Source organism: Armigeres subalbatus, chromosome 3 (assembly GCF_024139115.2).
Source record: "Armigeres subalbatus isolate Guangzhou_Male chromosome 3, GZ_Asu_2, whole genome shotgun sequence".
NCBI lineage: Eukaryota > Metazoa > Arthropoda > Insecta > Diptera > Culicidae > Armigeres > Armigeres subalbatus.
In genome coordinates this window covers 103,083,922-103,100,636 of record NC_085141.1, presented here as the reverse complement: position 1 = coordinate 103,100,636, position 16,715 = coordinate 103,083,922, and the positions used below count along the sequence as shown (strand labels likewise).

Here is a 16,715-nt window from a genome sequence, read left to right as displayed (position 1 = left end):
TCGCTCGTCTCCTACTTTCACGTTACCAATATTACACGTTCCTGATATTCACACGATCAATCGCTACATAAATTCACATTTTGAATTTTCAAACAAACAGAGGCTTCTACAGCAAGCCTTCTCTTTAGAATCGTGACCATACTAATGAACATTTCTTAAGGGCAGTGGTGAATTACAACAAGACAAAACTCTCTTCGGTAAATATCTTTATTTACAATAACAACGAATACTCGTTCATCGTTCCGTCTATGATATGTACAGTTTTGGAACATTTTCCATCTAAAACCATGCTTTCCGTTCGTTTAGCACTCAGCTATCGCCACTCGATCGAATCTTTGTACAAGTGAGAAAAAAAATTACCTAAGCCTAATTTAAAATGAAGAGTATTTTCTGATGTGACTGCGTTCCGATTCGCCGGAGGTCGTTTAAAGCTGCTCAAACTGGAACCCTTTCACGCTGAGCGTAATGGAGATAATCTCCTTGGCTGGATCGCCCAGGTCTCGTTTGCTACGTTCGAGGACATTCTGGCTGTCATCAATGACGGTGATTTCCTCCGCTATCTCTGGTTCGGCAAATTCCGCTAGAGCATTGATATCCTTGAGAGTCTTTTCACTCAAGTGCCGTGCGCTTCGTAGTCCAGCGGCTGGCAGTGGTGGTAGATAAGTGGCCGGAGGATTCGTACTACTTGGCCTGTACGGTTGCGGGCAGTTAGGATCCGTTGATCCTGGGAAGCACGAGGATGGAGTTGTGGTAAAGAATGGTCGCGGGCAAGCTGGATCTGGTGATCCGAAATAGCACGGTTGTTTTGTGGTGGTTGATGGTCTGGGAGTGGTCGGGCAACGTGGATCGGACGATCCCGGGTAGCACCTCAGAGCTGGAGTTGTCGGTCGCGGGGTAGTTGGGCAACGAGGATCCGTTGAGCCAGGGAAGCATCGCGGAGCAGGAGTGGTAGTAGGCTGTGGTCGAGGTGTCGTGGGGCATCGCGGGTCGGATGATCCCGGGAAGCACCGCGGACCTGAAGTTGTTGTTGGTACTGGACGTGGTGTTGTTGGACATCTTGGGTCAGTCGAACCTTTCCGAATGAACAACATATTATATGGTCGTTGAGGTTTATATATTGTTTTGCAATTACCTGGATAGCATCTGGGGGCTGGTGTGGTAGTAGGCACAGGTCTTTGCGTTGTCGGTCGTGGGCAACGAGGATCTTGTGATCCTGGATAACAGGCTGGAGCTGCGGTGGTAGTGGGGCTCGGTCGCGGAGTCGTTGGACATCTAGGATCCGTAGAACCTGGAAAAAGGTGTCAAACATTAAATTTATTCGATGGAATCATCATCGGTATTCAAACCTGGATAACATCTCAACGCAGGAGTAGTTGATGGAATCGGTCGTGGAGTTGTGCTCACAGGCCGTGGGCAGCGTGGATCCGTACTTCCTGGATAGCAGTTGGGCCGTGAAGTGGTTTGAACAGGACAACGAGGATCAGGAGAGCCTGGATAGCATCGTGGTGCAGCTGAGGTCTCCGGGGGAAGATATGTGGCAGCTTGTGTGGTTGGTCTTGGAGTGGTAGGACATCTAGAATCAGTTGATCCCGGGTAACATCTTGGAGCTGGAGTAGTTGTCGGTTGTGGTCGTGGTGTCGTAGGGCACCGTGGATCTGACGACCCTGGATAGCATCGTGGAGCAGCAGTTGTGGTTGGTTGCGGTCGAGGAGTTGTAGTTGGTTGTGGTCGTGGCGTCGTTGGGCACCGTGGATCCGACGACCCTGGATAGCACCGTGGAGCAGCGGTTGTTGTTGGTTGCGGTCGAGGAGTCGTAGTTGGTTGTGGTCGTGGAGTTGTTGGGCATCGTGGATCTGTAGAACCTGGATAGCATCGTGGAGCCGGTGTGGTTGTTGGTTGAGGACAGCGTGGATCAGTTGATCCAGGATAACAACGTGGTGCTGGAGTTGTTGTTGGTTGTGGACGAGGAGTTGTTGGACAACGTGGATCGGTTGAACCTGGATAGCAACGTAGTGCTGGAGTGGTAGTGGGTTGTGGACGAGGTGTTGTTGGACATCGTGGATCACTTGAACCTGGATAGCATCGTGGTGCCGCGGTAGTAGTTGGTTGTGGACGTGGAGTAGTTGGACAACGCGGGTCACTTGAGCCTGGGTAGCAACGCAAAGCAGGAGTGGTCGATGGTTGCGGGCGAGGTGTGGTTGGACAACGAGGATCACTTGATCCTGGATAGCATCGTGGTGCAGGCGTAGTTTGCGACACAGGTGGAAGATACGTAGCTGGTTCTGTGGCTGGCCTCGGAGTAGTTGGGCATCGAGGATCTGATGATCCTGGATAGCATCGAGGTGCAGGGGTAGTTGTTGGCTGTGGTCTTGGAGTTGTGGGACACCTGGGGTCAGATGAACCTGGATAACACCGTGGCCCAGGCGTAGTAGTTGGCTGTGGACAACGAGGATCCGTTGATCCGGGATAGCACCTAGGGCCTTGAGTTGTTGTCGGTTGCGGCCTTGGTGTAGTAGGGCAACGAGGATCTGTCGATCCCGGGTAACATCTAGGGGCAGCTGTTGTAGTTGGCACCGGGCGTGGTGTGGTAGGTTGTGGACATCTGGGGTCAGACGAACCTGGGTAACACCGTGGCCCAGGTGTAGTAGTTGGCTGTGGACAACGAGGATCCGTTGATCCGGGATAGCACCTTGGGCCTTGAGTTGTTGTCGGTTGCGGCCTTGGTGTAGTAGGGCAACGAGGATCTGTCGATCCCGGGTAGCATCTAGGGGCTGGTGTTGTAGTTGGCACCGGGCGTGGCGTGGTAGGTTGTGGACATCTGGGGTCAGTGCTTCCTGGATAGCATTTTGGTGGTGGAGGAGTTGTTGGCCTAGGAGTGGTTTGTGGACAACGAGGATCAGTTGATCCTGGATAACATCTCGGTCCTTGGGTAGTTGAAGGAGGCGTTGGACATCGAGGATCGTTGGAACCTAGATTTTGGGACGATAATATAAAATATGTACAACTATGACACTGATGATAAAATAAACCTGGATAGCATCGTGGAGCGGCCGTAGTGCTCGGTTGCGATGGCGGCAAATACGTCGGAGCAGCAGTTGTTTGTGGGCATCTTGGATCACTTGATCCAGGATAACAGCGTGGCGCCTGAGTAGTTGGTCTTGCTGTTGTTGGGCATCTAGGATCAGAGGAACCTGAAGCACAAAATAATAAATAATTATTCATGAACAATAAATACGTTGATAAAATAAATAAAAAAGGTAAATTTTGTAACCTGGATAGCATGCCGGAGTTGTTGACGGTTGAGGTCTCGGGGTAGTTGGACACCGCGGGTCAGTTGATCCAGGATAACATCTGGGAGCAGGTGTGGTTTGAGGGCAACGTGGATCAGTACTACCAGGGACACATCTAAGAGGAGCTGGAGTTGTGGTTTGTGGGCATCTCGGATCGTTGGAACCTGTGGAGCGAAATAGTTAAGAAAACCCCAAGCCAGCAGGATTCGATACAACATACCAGGATAACATCTTGGAGCAGATGTTGTGGTTGGAGCTGGTCGCGAGGTAGTTGTTTGAGGGCATCTTGGATCCGTGCTTCCAGGGAAGCATCGTGGTGCTTCAGGGGTGGTTGGTCTTGGAGAAGTTTGAGGACACCTCGGATCTGGTGACCCTGGATAACATCTCGGAGGGGCCGGAGTGGTTGGAACTGGTCTGGGTGTTGTGGTTTGAGGACATCTTGGGTCTGTGCTTCCGGGGAAGCATCGTGGTGGTGGGGGTGTTGTTGGTTGAGGACATCTAGGATCGGTGGATCCTGGAGTGCATCGTAAAGGTGGTGCCGTTGGCCTAGGTGTGGTCTGTGGACATCTGGGATCAGTTGAACCTGGGTAGCATCGAGGTTCCGCAATGGTGGTTGTAGGTGGCAGTGTTGGACAACGAGGATCAGTAGAACCAGGGTAGCAACGTGGTGGAGCTGGAGTCGTTGGACGAGGGGTAGTTTGAGGACACCTTGGATCAGATGAACCTGGATAACACCTTGGAGCTGCAGTAGTAGCCTCTTGTGGGGGTAAATATGTTGGGGAGTCTGTTTTTTCGTAACATGCTGGATCGCGAGATCCAGGGAAACATCTGGGCGCTGGGGATGTCTGAGGGCAGCGAGGGTCAGTTGATCCCGGAGAGCAGCGAGGTGGTGCCGGTGTCGTTGGTGCTGGGGCTCGCGTTGTTGAAGGAGCTGGTCGAGTAGCCCCAGGACAACGTGGATCAGTTGTACCAGGAGGACAACGAAGGACTGGTGTTCGACATCGAGGATCATTAGAACCAGGGAAGCAGGATGGTCCAGAAGCTTCTTCAATTTCGCCCACTGGTCTAGGAGTTGATGGAACTGGTCGAGGGCAACGACGATCATTAGATCCGGGATAGCAGTCTGGAGCAGCGGTGGTCCTTTGGCTTTCAACTGGTGGAATATATGTTGGGGCTGCCGTTGTAGGACGTGTTGGCCGGGTTCCTCTACCTGTTGGACGTGTGCCTCGACCAGTTGGACGAGTTCCACGTGTTGGAGATGGACGAGCAGTTGTTGGACATCTAGGGTCGGTGGATCCCGGAAAACAACGGAGGGTAGCTGTTGTTGTTTCCGGCGCTGTAGTTGGGCACCGTGGATCGGTCGATCCTGGGAAGCATCGAGGAGGGGCTGGTGTTGTAGGAACAGTTGGACAACGTGGGTCAGTGGAGCCTGGGAAACATCGAGGAGGGGCTGGTGTTGTAGGGACAGTTGGACAACGGGGGTCGGTGGATCCTGGGAAGCAACGGAGAGGTGCTGGTGTTGTAACTGGAGCTGCTGTGGTTGGTTGCCTACACCGTGGATCTCTTGAACCTCGACGGCAGTTTGGCCTTTCGGTAACTAAAACTGCATTGCAACGATCATCAGTGGAACCTGGTGCACATACAAATTCCGTTGTGGTGGTGACTGTTGGTCGGGTTCGCTGACGTGGTGGAGCTGTTGCGGTAGGTTGACGCGTCGATGGTGCAACGGTTGATGGTCTTGTTGGACGAGTTCTTCTTGGAGGAGCTCCGGTAGTGTATGTGGGTGGTTGACGAGTGGGGAAAGATGTAGGAGCAGTTTGTGGTGGGCGTGTTCCCCGTGTCGGTTGTATGGCTGTTACTGCAGTTGGCCGCTGGGTAGTCGATTTATCAACCGTTTTGACTAATTCTTCGATTTCACACACCTGAGGACCACATCCTCCTCTACAGATTTCAATATCACACTTTAAGAACACCTGCATTCTGTCTGGGAATTTGAACGCTTTGATATTGTTGTGCAGAATAAGTGTGGCACCAGAGCTTCCTGTTTGAGTAGTTTTTTCCCATAGACCGAAAAGTTTCTTCTTTCGAGAACAGCCGTTCTTATCGGATAACTGTAGTCTCCTGGTGCCGGATGCATCGTATTCAGGGCTATCGTATGCGTAGCAATCCTTCACAGACACGTCGTACTCCCCTTTTGGATCTCTCAAGTACACGAGGATACTTAGAGCTTCTCCAATTTTGATTATGCTTGGGATTGGTGAAATATTTGGATATGATCCTCGTTGGATATCCATCCAGCACTCTACCCCTCCGGTAGCAGTCGGAACATTCACCACTTCCAACATATCAACCACAAAAGGTTTGAAAAAGATAGTATTTTGTTGCTGTTCCACCTGACTGCACGAGATTCTCCGTGCAGTATCCCACGCTTCCTGGACATCTTCATCGGTTTGAATTACCAGCACGTTGTCGACGGACGAACACACCGAACAGGACGGTTTGCTTCCGCAACCGGCGAATGGAACCGTGAAAGAAAACGACCGTCCTCCCTTGCCGGCCGAAACGTACCGACACTTGGGGTCGTTGTAGTAGCCTTGGCTGTAGATGACTCCCTGGAAGTCTGCTTCGAACTCAATCGTCACCAGCATGCCATTTTTCTGATCACACGTGACATCGATGGTCTCGATGTGAGTGTGATCGTAGCGGGGAGCAACGGCATTGGCCTGCCGGGGGAACTTCCTTCCCGCAGGAATCAGCGCATTATCGTCGTTACTGGTTAGAGGGAAAAGTTGAGCCGAGGCAGTCTGTGGAATGGGAAAAAGAGATAGAAAGTTAAAATTATGGTGGTCGTGAGGGTTGTAAAACGTTGTATGAGCAAACGCAAGGTGGTTAAAATGGCAAAGATTATCCGAGGTACGAGTACTAGGTGCCAGAAGACGTTGAGGTTTTTATAGCGCTGGATCCATTTCGCTAGCTCCCAGCGAATGGCAATTATAAGCAGTCATTACTGTGACCCATGCAGCCAAACAATTTGTACTACTGGTTTATGGCTTTCATTTATTACGCAAGGTGACAAGTTCATCGTTTCATATTTGCAGAGCTACGAAGTGTTTAGTTGATTAACGTCAGAGTTTTTGACTTAGGTGATGAGATGCCAGATTAAAATTACTAAAACTGCTGACAAAATCTGTAAAAAATCTAAATCCAATGTTTTGGCTTTCAATTCTATGTACCCCGATGTAAATGCAGAAACATACAAAAATGCAGAAATGTACATCAACCTGAATCCAAATGGCGTGTTATTAATCCACCAAACAAGATATTTATATGTCACTCTATATTGTCTGAAGCTCAGGCATCGTCTCATTATGCGTCTCCAACAGAAATTAGGCAAAAATCGATTGAAATTTTCATCAACGTTGTCGTCAGACATAGTTCACGAATAAATTTTGGCTCCTAGACCTACCCACGCAAATGGCATTAATCTGCATATAGTACCAATATTTTTCCTCTCGTCTCATAGTCTTAGTGTAGAATACCATCGACCCAGATAAAATAAAGCAATGTATAGACCGCATTTGAAGCGCACGTGTATGAAATAATTTTTCGCTTCATTTGACACCATACCGGCAAAATTGAATGCCAGAAGAATAGATTTTCAAATTAGAGAACGCCGATGTATTATGCCACGTGCTAAGATGTTCCATTACATTTTTGGCTGATTTGGCTGATACAGCCAGTCATATGTGACCTATGAGGAACTGAAAGTAATCTTCAGCTTGTTCGGGTGGAAAGAGTTCAGAGAAGCGTCACACAGACAAATTTAAGGTTACATAATTTTCCCACTAACCCAGTCAGTCGACGGAATTGGTGGTAGTTATGATGAAAATTGTCGAGCTGCCCTTTCCGTACCAGCGAAATTTTTAACCCCAAGCTATCCTCTTTTTTATTTCAACAAACTTTCGATTCTGAACAGACCAGACCAAGTCAAAAGATGACTTGGAAACTTTTTCCATGCGTTCTCTCCATTCGTTTAAGCTCCATTCATCTGTATACTGACAGGGTTGGCGAATTTGATGGATGACTTTTCTAGGTTTCGCATCAAATGATGGATTCCACCTAAGCTTCGATATTCAATCGACCATCCGCCGTGTCACGAACTACCAGACGACATTCCTCCAGTCGGTACAAACTTTGAATGATGTAATTTGGCACAATTTTCCACTCGTTGGAAACGATGAAGATGCTCTGAAGTAGGTTAGGTTTGAAATTTTGGCCGTCTGTTGCAATCAAAAACGAACCGCCAAGAAAAAAAAGGCTGCTCTCGGATGGGTACTACGGGACGACATCGACGACTGTCACGCACTGCCTCCGAGCTATATGATAATTTCTACTCCCTCACTGCTGTTCATTTCCAATGTGGTTCGGGTTTATGCCATGCAGAGAGGATGAAAGAAACCGCGGGCAAGTTCGGTATTTGAATTCTTTGAGGTGCTGTCGCGACGATATGTCGCTGTCGCTGTGGATGGTGATGCAGCAAATTCGCCCTAGTTAGGTAGGTATGTATTGCATTGCAAGGCGCCATGTATTTCCAAGAGTGAAATGGATCGTCAGGCGTAATAATGCTTCGGGTTTAAAAGAAATCGCAATTTCTGCAACTAAGAATTCTGTTCCATTAAACGGATAGCAATATTCGTGTAACATCGAAAAGGTTGAATACATTAATTGATTTCTTCAAGTAGACCCCGCACTCGCTGCCTATGCGCAACCCAGGAAGGCGTGCAAAGAGACCGGCGATTTGCGGCCCAAGAACGAGAAATTTGCAATATGTAATGTCATATATGTCATCCTAGCCACTCAGAGTGTACCCTAGCAGCACACATGTTCTACATATGTTACTAAAACTTAAATATGACCAGATTTAGTTACAATAAAGTAGCTGCAACAATTGTTGCAGCAACAAACAACAACAAAATTAAAAGAATTTCTGTTTTAGCTGTTTGGAAGGTTTCGGATCTTCAGTTTGGAGAATTTTAGAACAACTGTTTAAGATCTGTCTCAACGTTTCGGCAAGTTTTTGTTGCCTTCATCAAAAACTTGCCGCGACGATCTTAAAAGGTTGATCTAAAAATCTCCAGACTGAAAAGCATAAGAAGTCGAATTCTCGATCTAGCCAAAAAAGCTGGTTAAACCGCAGAAATCAAAGTTGGCCGCGCAAATCTTTTAAGGCTTTGAGAACGGAAAGTGGCCGATTTGAATATTTTCGAAAGGAGGGAACTGGGGCTTTTTGTATTTTATTTTGTGAAGTCGTTGACGCGGCTGCCGGGCCCATCCGGCGAAATGATGCCTTTCACTGGGCCACGGTCCAATCAGCAGCGTTCCCGTTGTAAAGTCTTTTTTATTATGCCGGAAGACGAAGTTCATGTGAGCTGATTCAAACGGTCGGGATCCTGTTGAAACTGACCCAAACTTTTGGTTCTACATACGGAAAATTTCAAAAGATTCAGTTCAAGTTTTTACGTGATACTTATCGGAGTGTTACTTCCTTCTTCAGTTCCATCACCCAAAAATGGATTGATTGGGTGAGATTGTTTCAAAAGGTTTTTATTATAATTTCGATTGATAAAAAAATAATACACGCTGAATAAAAGAAAAATCCGGAGATTTGATTATATGTGTATTCAATTGATAATAGTAGCATGACCAGGCGGGGCTTATTGTAAGTAAAAGTGACCTCGGACCTTGTCTTGAATACTAGGCAGTCTGAAATGGGTCGCTGGAGCTGTTGTAGAAATAGCACTTTCTGACTTCCGGGTTAAATCTGACTGTAATGGTAAATTTTCATAGCATCACTGCGGTACTTTGTTGTTTTGTACGTTTGTACATATTACATTTACAGAACGACTATAATTCTCTCCGTTTTAAAAGTACGTCTGTTTCTGCTTCCTCTCAGCAGCTGAGTTGTTTGCGTATTGCACATGAGCCAGAAGGTGCTTGCTTAAATCACTCCTTCAAAGCACCGTTTCAGGGAACTCTCACTTAGAATACTGGTCAAATGTGGAACAAGTAACACACTTATTTTAGAGGACTTCAATAATATGCTTGGACTAAATAATTTGGCTGCGCTGCGCATATACACAGCACATGTTTCCGAAATGGACAAATAAATACTAAATTTGCGAAAAAGTATCCACGTGTCTTTAAGGTACACAGAACCTCAAGGCTGTGGGTTCTTTTTCGCAAATTTAGAATCTATTTATTTATTTATTTATTGTGTAGTCAATCAATTATGTAGACCTAGTTATTACATTGGTAGCCTTAACCAATAGTTAACAATAGATTTTGGTAAAATGATATTCTTAATTAGAAATATTGAAATAGAGTGCCATCAACTTATAATACGTGTGAAGAAGCGTTTAAGCTGCATTTTGACATTGTTAAGTCAATATTGTCACAAGATTTATTGAAAGCCAGCATATCTGATTCAAAGGTCGGGTCTGGGTCATTTGGCATAACGCTGTTTGACATTAGGTCATTTGGCATAATTTCGAACTGTGAAAGCGAAAGGGATATTTCATGTCATGTTTAGCGTAGATAAAGTAGGTCGAGGCTGTTTTCCGATAAATTTAGATTGATGGTAGACATTTTCCGGGAGAACGAAATCACAAAACGGCAGAATTACCTCAGAGGAAGGGATCACATCCATCATTGACTTATTCCGGCCACATGCCTACTTTTAAAGTAGGGATTACATCCACCATTGCCTTAATCCGGGCATGCGCCTTAAGACCGGATCAAATCCACCATTGCGCCTAACCTTAAAAACTCAAGCAATACACTTGTCGTAGACGAGTTACTAAAACCAATCAAGTCACATATGACTATATGAGTTACTGTAATCAAATCAATCTGAGTTGTGCTACTCGGGGAAGAGATCACATCTACCATTGATTTATTCCCGGCAAGCGCCTACTTATAAAGAAGGAGTCACATCCACCATTGCCATAATCCGGGCAAGCGCCTACTTTTAAAGAACGAATCAAATCCTCCATTGCCATAATCCGTGCAAGCGCCTATTTTTAAAAAAGGGATCACATCCACCTCGATCCTGGGAAGCGCCTTTTTTTAAATAAGGAATCACATCCACCATTGTCTTAAGCCGGGCAAGCGCCTATTTTTAAATGAGTGATCGCATCAACCATTGTCTTAATCCGGGCGAGCGCCTTTATTTAAAGAAGGAATCACATCCACCATTGTCTTAATCCGGGCAAGCGCCTACTTTCAAAAAAGGGATCACATCCACCATTGCCTCAATCCAGGCAAGCGCCTTTTTTTAAAGAAGGAATCATATCCACCATTGTCATAATCCGGGCAAGCGCCTACTTTTAAAGAAGGGATCACATCCTCCATTGCCATAATCCATGCAAGCGCATCCACTATGGCCTTAATCCAGGAATGCGCCTACTTCTAAAGAAAGGATCACATCCACCATTTCCTCGATCCGGGCAAGCGCCTTCTTTTAATAAAGGAATCACATCCACCATTGTCTTAATCCAGGCAAGCGCCTACTTTTAAAGAAGGGATCACATCCACCATTGCCATAACCCATGCAAGCGCATCCACTGTGGCCTTAATCCGGGAATGCGCCTACTTCTAAGGAAAGGATCACATCCACCATTTCCTCAATCCGGGCAAGCGCCTTTATTTAAAGAAGGAATCACATCCACCATTGTCTTAATCCAGGCAAGTGCCTACTTTTAAAGAAGGGATCACATTCTCCATTGCCATAATCCATGCAAGCGCCTACTTTTAAAGAAGAGATCATATCCTCTATTGCCATAATTCGGGCACGCACCTACTTTTAAAGAAGGGATCACATCCTTCATTGTCATAATCCGGCCACACGCCTACTTTTAAAGAAGAGATCACATCCACCATTGCTCTAATCCGGGCATGCGCCTACTTTTGCATTGCATTGTAAATGCATTCTTTCTACGAGAGGATAATTTTTTTTAATATTGCTATCGACGGGAGTTATATTTACTATTCCGGGGGTTTCACTTAGTCACCATTTAGCGAACGCAAAGAAAAATTATGCCAAAAGTCCGTTAAGCCAAAAAAAACTCTCACTTTTGACGCTGGCCACAATCATGCCAAATGTCCGTTATGCCAAATGACTTTATGCCAAATGGCCCGCTCCCTCAAAGGTTCAATATTTAGCATAGTTTGTTCGAAAACAGTTTTTGGAGAATATTTATTGATGTCGCAATTGTCGTGCGGTACATAAAAGTACAGTTAATAAAATAATCAATAATAAAATTATCAAAGGGTATTGGGGGTCGTACACATATTACGTAAGCACTTATGGGGAGAGGGGGGGGGTTGTCATTTTCTTACGCTCCATATAAATAAAAATTAAATAGTATGAAGAAAATCTTACATGGGGGAGGGGGGTTGGAAAACTCAGAAAAGCTGCTTACGTATTTAGTGCACGGCCCCTTGTTGGGATTTTCCCCAGGTGGATGGTCGCCATCTGCATCGGTGACGTAGTCACCCGCGCTCGCCACATGGTCTTCACGTTGGTCTAGAACCTTCTTAGCGTTCTGTGAGCGCGAGAATAATTTAAAATGAAAAGAGCTTTTGAAACGCGGTGTATCGGACTGCTAATCTTTAATAAATTTATTTAAATTTTTAGTTTAATTAATTAAACTACTTTCTATATTTCAGTTATTAAATTATACAAGATATTTACAAAACTGTAACGGACCGAATGGCCGTTACACTGTGGGGAGTCAATTCTATGGGTGACAATATTGTTTATGAAAGATACCATGCCATAGTCACGACGCACTTTCAGTGTTTGAATATTAATAAGCTTGCAACGAGCTACATATGTTGGCAATGGAAATACGGCCCAACCTAACTTGCGAAGTGCATATAACAAAAATTGCTTTTGAACTTTATTATCGAGAAGGGGGACCAAACTATACTACAATATCCTAAAATAGGCCTAACGTAAGCAGCATATAATGTCTTTAAATACATATTAAATACAGCATATAATGTCGGTTAAATACGAGTCAAGCCAATGTAGAATTCTTGGTTGAATACCCATCTTGTCCAATTTGAACAGAAGCATGGGTATATCACCGCGATCAAATGCTTTGCTGAAATCCGTGTCTCGGTGTGCCTGTCACCGTTATTAGCGAAAAAAAAGTCCTTCCATTCTGAACACGTCTTTCGAAAGATATAATATCCAGGCGTCTGCTATGAAAATTTCAAAATATTTCATCTAGGTAATCGAAATTTATAGCAGTTACAAATTTAATGATTTTTGCGTTCGATATTTCACTAATATGCAAGCATATATACCGTGAATTTCCTCCAGATTACATCTAAATAAATTATCATCGAATATGCAATTTTCAACCTCAATCAACTATAACCTAAATTCTATTCTTTGAATAATAGAAAAAAAAATAGCAAAGGATGTTAGAGATAACATTGTTCTGATACCAATGACAAAATAGACAATACAATCACAATACAGTATTCAAATTACAGAACTAATGCACTTCAATCTCCTAATCATACCAAAGTGTAAATATTGTCTATGACAAATAAGTAACTACACTCTGTATGATGATTCTGCTTTTATTGAATATGATAATAGTTGGTTACATAGAATACCGCCCTGAAACAATTTTGTCTTTCATGAGTACTGGGTAATTAGTTACTAGTCTTACTAACTACGTGTATATGTACGATTTGGTGGAATTAAATGGAATTGTACTAAACTCGTTTTATGACAGTGAAATATTTCTTAAATAGTTTCAGTCTTTTAAAATAGCTCATTTTCTTACCTGGCTTAATGGGAATGCGATGGTTTCCCTCTTCTAGTTCTAAGTCGGATACTAGTATTCCCTATGTCAGTTAATTTATGTAGTAAATGCATTAATTTATGAAGTAAATGCATCGTAGTTCAGCAAGTCAGTTAAATTGTTGAGACGTCCCAAAGTGGTACATATATGCTTTTTCCGTCTACCGTTCTCGGAAAAGGCGGTTTTCCTCGTGTGATCTAGCCTTACTCATTTTTTTTTCAAATGGAACTCGTTTTCGTACCACTGCATGAATCGAACTGGATGATGGTTGTAGAACTGACAACAAATGATGCACATTGTTGTTTAAATGTTGGCTACTAGTCTTACTAACTACCCAGTACCCATGAAAGACAAAATTGTTTCAGCGCGGTATTCTATGTTACCAACTATTATCATATTTAATAAAAGCAGAATCATCATACAGAGTGTAGTTACTTGTCTGTCATAGACAATATTCACACTTTGGTATGATTAGGAGATTGAAGTGCAATATTTCTGTAATTTGAATTCTGTATTGTGGTTGTGTTGTCTATTTTGTCATTAATATTAGATATTTATTAATATTATCTCCAACATCCTTTGCTATTTTTTTCTATTATTTAAAAATAGGTTTTAGGTTATAGTTGATTGAGGTTGTAAATTGCATATTTGATGATAATTGATTTGGATGTAATCAAGAGAAAATTCACGGTATATATGGTTGCATATTAGTCGACTCTCTACATCTCGATGTTCTTTTTTTTTTTTTTTTTTTTTTTTTTTTTTTTTTTTTAACTAATTTTATTTGCTAATTATCTAATACATGCATTCATCTCCTAGACTAGGTGTTCCGTGTTTTGTTAACACTATCATCCTTATTTGCTATGTTATATTTTTAGTTATTATTAATACATTTCAATTGCCTCTGGCAGTTAGAATATTTCCTCTGGTTGAATTGAACCATGTAGGAATTACAATGTTTTCTACTTAAACTTAACTTAACCTAATTTATACTATAGGTACAAGGAGCTAATCGTTGCAATAGAAGATTGCAACGATTTTATCTAAAATTGAAAATTATTTTGTTGGACATTTGTTGCAATGTCTCAATATTAGAAATTCTATGAAGTTCATTGGTACTATACCACGGAGGCAGCTTCAGAATCATTTTCAGAATTTTATTTTGAATCCTCTGAAGTGCCTTCTTTCTGGTATTGCAGCAACTAGTCCATATTGGCACAGCATACAACATGGCAGGTCTAAAAATTTGTTTGTAAATCAAAAGTTTGTTCTTAAGACAAAGTTTTGATTTTCTGTTTATAAGTGGATATAGACACTTAATATATTTGTTACATTTGGCTTGAAGGCCTTCAATGTGATTTTTAAAAGTTAATTTTGATCTAGCAGAAGTCCTAAATATTTAGCTTCGCTAGTCCAATTAATTGGAACCCCATTCATAGTGACAATATGTCTACTAGAAGGTTTCAAATGAGAAGCTCTCGGCTTATGTGGGAAAATTATAAGCTGAGTTTTGAAAGCATTCAGGAAATTTTCCATTTTGCAAGTAAGTGGAGAAAATATCCAAACTTTTTGCAATCTACTACAAATGACACGGAGACTACGCCCTTTGGCTGAGAGACCTGTGTCATCTGCAAACAAAGATTTTTGAAACCCTGGTGGTAAAACAGGTAAGTCAGAAGTAAATATGTTATACAAAATGGGCCCCAGTATGCTGCCTTGGGGAACACCAGCTCTTACAGGTAATCTATCAGATTTAGAAATCTGATAGTTTACCTGCAGTATCTCGATGTTCTATATCTCGATATCTCTCCCTATGTCGATGGTTTCCCCTAGGGATCCTATAATGAGAGATATGCAAATACTTTTTCAGACGATTTAGCAACGCTGTTACTCTTGTTAGCAAACGCTTCCAGCACTTGCCGCAGCGCAAAATGTTGAGGCTTGCATATGACTTTGCATTTGATAACAATTTGGAATATGTTTGTCTGTCCACTAACAGTGTTTAAATAAGCATTATCACTAAAATAAAAGTGCAATACAAATAGGCGAAACACGATACATAAACTAGATTACTTCTACTCGCGAAAGTAAAACAAATTGTTTATTCGATGGAACTTCTCTTAAAATCTATCTCAATACCTTTCAATCTCGTCTCATTCTGCAACAATAACAATGTTCATTTGGCTCACGTTTTGACAGTTCTCAATGCTCGATTGGCTTACAATGGCCGCTTTCGCATATCTCTCATTATAGGATCCCTAGTTTCCCCAGTCCCTTCAATCTACTTACATTGTGGCTTTCTACATCTTGATAACCTCCCTATCTCGATATCTCTCTATCTCGATGGGTTCTGATCATATTTTGTTCAGGATTCGTTTTCCTTACGTCGATATGTTCAAATTTTTAGGTTACTAGACCATCTTTAGATATCAACAAACACATCAACAACAAGGAACGACATTTGTTTTGTTGTCATTTTTCATAGCAACGAGCTTTTTTGGATCTAGTACCCATTTCAATTTTCCTCCCATTCCTCGATCTCTCCCTATCACGATGGTCCCTTCAATATCGAGATGTGGAGATGCGACTGTAGTGAAATATCGAACGCAAAAATCATTAAATTTGTATCTGCTTTTGAATTTTGAAATTTTCATAGCAGACGCCTGGATATTATATCTTTCGAAATGCGAGTTCAGAATGGGTGGACATTTTTTTCGGTCACAGGCACACCGTGGTGTACAAGGCTTCTACATAATAACCACCATCCATTGCTTCCAAATAATTAACGAATTCTGTTGTGGCTGTTGAACGACCTTTGTAGAAGCCGTGCTGCATAGAAGTGATTCGATTTTTAATTTGAACGAAAAAAATTTCATTATTAATTGCTTCGAACAATTTTGGTACACATGATATACGGGCAATACCGCAGTAGTAACGAACGTTGGATTTTGTAAGATAACGGTTGATCTAAATAAAGTTTTGACGGGAAATTAGCCGATTTTGATTTAGTGTTCACATAGGGGAAATGTTCCGATCTCCATCTCACTGTACATATATCCATCTCATCTCTAAACAAAGAAATACGGCACCAAATTCGTCGCTTCTTTTTGTCAACATGCGTGCTCACTGCTGAAAAAAATCACAAAAATAATAAACAAACCAAATTCCTTTCCATTGCTTTGTTTTTGATGGGATTGAAATAGGAGCTATGAGATGAAGTGGCAAACCGTTCCCCTACCTAAAAAAATGTTTTGGACTGGTTTTTATTTCGTGCTCTGTTTTTGAAATATATTCATAGTATGCGGTATTTATAGCAGAGTTCAACTGATTACAAATGTCAAGATATTCTTCTAAATGTTGGTTATAATTTATGATTATGTTCTTGTAGTTTTTATGTGCTCTCTGCTTACGATTTTTAAGATTTTTTATTTCACTTGTAAATCAAATTGAATTTTTCGATACAGCATGACTTCTACGTCTTTTTACTGGTACATACTTCCTTCATTATTATTTTGTACAATGTGCTATAAAATATCTCTGTCGC

At 42.7% G+C, this 16,715-nt stretch overlaps 1 protein-coding gene across 1 annotated transcript in view; it reads right to left on the bottom strand.

Annotated features, from left to right (window-relative positions):
• Nucleotides 1-1,151: 1,151 nt before the first annotated feature.
• Nucleotides 1,152-16,715, bottom strand: part of LOC134226453 (uncharacterized) — a 187,990-nt gene continuing 172,426 nt past the window's right edge. The window contains 6 exon segments of the mRNA XM_062707230.1: nucleotides 1,152-1,288; nucleotides 1,347-2,969; nucleotides 3,030-3,191; nucleotides 3,272-3,454; nucleotides 3,511-4,977; nucleotides 4,979-6,094. Coding sequence (XP_062563214.1) covers nucleotides 1,401-2,969; nucleotides 3,030-3,191; nucleotides 3,272-3,454; nucleotides 3,511-4,977; nucleotides 4,979-6,094 — 4,497 coding nt within the window. The 3' untranslated portion in view covers nucleotides 1,152-1,288; nucleotides 1,347-1,400.